Below are 2,445 nucleotides of genomic sequence, written 5' to 3' on the forward strand. Positions count from 1 at the left end.
ATCGTCATCTTTGTAAAACGTACGCGTGAGGCGCGAGCCAGGCCGCGCCGTGCCGTCCGCCCACTCTGCCACCGCCCCGCCCCGCCCCGCCCCGCCCCGCGAGTCGCCGCGGCCGGCGCACCGACCGGCAATAGACCCAATGGCATTGACCCAGACAGCAGCTAAAGTCCACCTCTCAGGACGCCCCGCACCACCTCGCTCCGCGCGGCCGGGACGCGGTTGCCCGTGGTGTCCCCCCCTCCCCTCCCCCCGTACAAAGGAAGTGATTTGCTGCCGTGTCTGGTGCGGCTTGAGCGGGAGTACTTTGGTTATTGATCGGGAGGCTGGGCAAGCAGGCCATCAGCATCTCCTGGTGGGAGGGGCATAAGTGCGCGCGCGTGTCCTCCAGAGGCCCTCGTCGAGGACCCCCTCGAGGTCCTGCGGACCGCGTGCGCAGAAATGCATGTGTCCGAACGTGTGAAACGCTATCAACGACACATTTTCTTGGGCATTTTCGTCAAGACCCCTGACACGTCGTCCAAGTCAATGAGATATAGCGTGCGGTGGCAACTACACCCAAGCAAATGGTATCCTTGAAACAAGGCGAAATGCCTTCACTATGTTTATCTTTAAAAATTCAAAGAAATCTCCGTAAAATAAGACATAAGGCTATATCTTTAAATTAAAGTAAAATTTGTCGTTAGATTAACTAAACTTCCTTGAAAACAATAAAAATGCCTTAAACGAAGGATGAACATTTCCTTGTAATTTATTTTTATGAATTTGCCTTGGTTTAAGGATATCATTTCTTAGGTGTATCAGTTGGTGTAGAGGCTTAAAAAAATGGCGACCCATTGATATTATCTAGTTTTCTGTTCAGTGTTAACCAATTAAAGGATGTTGAAATTTATATTTTCCGCTTTGTCTTTTTTCCCAGGATGGGCGACGCTGGGCGTGGACGACGTGACGGACCGGCGCGTGCTCCGGCCGCTGCTGGCCGAGTTCGTGGGCACCATGCTGCTGGTGGTGGTGGGCACCGGCGCGACCACGGCCGAGTGGACCAAAGGCGACGCCCCGTCCATCGTGCAGATCGCCCTCACCTTCGGCCTCACCGTGGCCGTCATCGCGCACGTGAGTAACGGCGGCCACACTTACTTCCGGCCGCCCGGGACGAGAGCGAATAAAGACGCACTGCGAGGAGGAAAAACCACCAACTACTGTGATATCAATTGAGGTCGAAAAAGATTTCGTGAAGGCCATTAACGCTTTCCGTGTGGACTTCAATAAAATGAAGAAAGAAAGTTATCAGAGAGTGCTGAAAAGTTCGTAGTAGTGTCATGGCATGGAACTATTAGGACACTTAAATTTGGGTCCACGAAATGTGGATCCCTCGCACGGAAAGTGTTAAATGACATTAATTTGAGACTGAAAAGTGATGTTACCTGATGTCAAAATGATTTTCCTTTGGCTTGGGTTGACGATTCTTAAGGTGTGTGTAGGCGAGTAAGCCGTAGCCGGGACTCGAACCCGAACCTCTCCGGCCGGCCGGCGCGTCATGTGATGATGTCTCCGACGAGACTGTCACGTTGGTCACGTCCTCGTTGGGAAACCTCCCGGCGCACCTCGCGGCCAGCACGGTTTTGCAAATGGGGACCATGGGGACCATGGGGACCTGACCGGGCCGGGCGCGGGGCGCGGGCCACCACGCCGCCCTCGGCAGCCTGCGGGGTCAGGGCGATGCGATGGGGAGCGTCGTCGGCGGCGGCGGCGGCGTCGCTTCGTGTCACTCGTGTCGCGTCAGCGTCGCGACGCTCCCCGTCGCCCCGATGCACTTGCTATGTAAATGGTCCTGTTCGGATGCGGGGTCACATCACATCTCCTCGCGGCGGGGCCGGGCCGGGCCGGGCAGGCCCGTGGGGGTGGCCTTGGCCCCGGCCCGGCCCCGGCGGGACAAGTCATTCATGGAAACGCGCGGGCAAAAGCAGGCGAAGTAAGGCGCGCGCAGGAGAGCCGCGACCCTAACGCGACCGCGACCTGGTCGAGCGGCGCCTCCCCCCCCCCTCTCTCTCCCTCTCCCTCTTCCTCCCAACCCCTGTCGATAATAATTGTTATTGACAGCCCGCCATGTGCATGTCACCTCCTTTGTCCACGGTGCTGGAGTCATTACCGACCCAGAGGAGGGGGGTATGAGGGGTGAGGGGTGGTGAGGGGGCCACTCGAGGCGAGGAGAGCCCCAAGGCGTCTCGTTCGGATCCGATCAGCTGCAGCGGCTGCAGCGGCGGCGGCGGCAGCTCTAGCTCTGAGCTCTGAGCTCTGAGCGCGGCCGAGGGCTGGCACCGGGTTAATAGCCCTGTGTCAAGCGCGTCTTTGTCCGGCCAAGGGCGCGAATAGGCCATGCCACGCCGGACAAGCGGGGAGAGAGAGAGAGAGAGAGAGAGAGAGAGAGAGAGAGAGAGAGAGAGAGAG

General features: G+C 58.1%; 1 protein-coding gene across 1 annotated transcript in view; it reads left to right on the forward strand.

Annotated features, from left to right (window-relative positions):
* The window catches only part of LOC113207342 (aquaporin AQPAn.G), a gene marked incomplete in the record, with an annotated part of 38,579 nt that overhangs the window by 24,591 nt on the left and 11,543 nt on the right, over positions 1–2,445 (forward strand). Inside the window, 1 exon segment of the mRNA XM_052277673.1 lies at positions 917–1,110. Coding sequence (XP_052133633.1) covers positions 917–1,110 — 194 coding nt within the window.

This window comes from Frankliniella occidentalis, unplaced genomic scaffold (assembly GCF_000697945.3).
Source record: "Frankliniella occidentalis isolate FOCC.00 unplaced genomic scaffold, Focc_3.1 Scaffold11, whole genome shotgun sequence".
Lineage (NCBI taxonomy): Eukaryota > Metazoa > Arthropoda > Insecta > Thysanoptera > Thripidae > Frankliniella > Frankliniella occidentalis.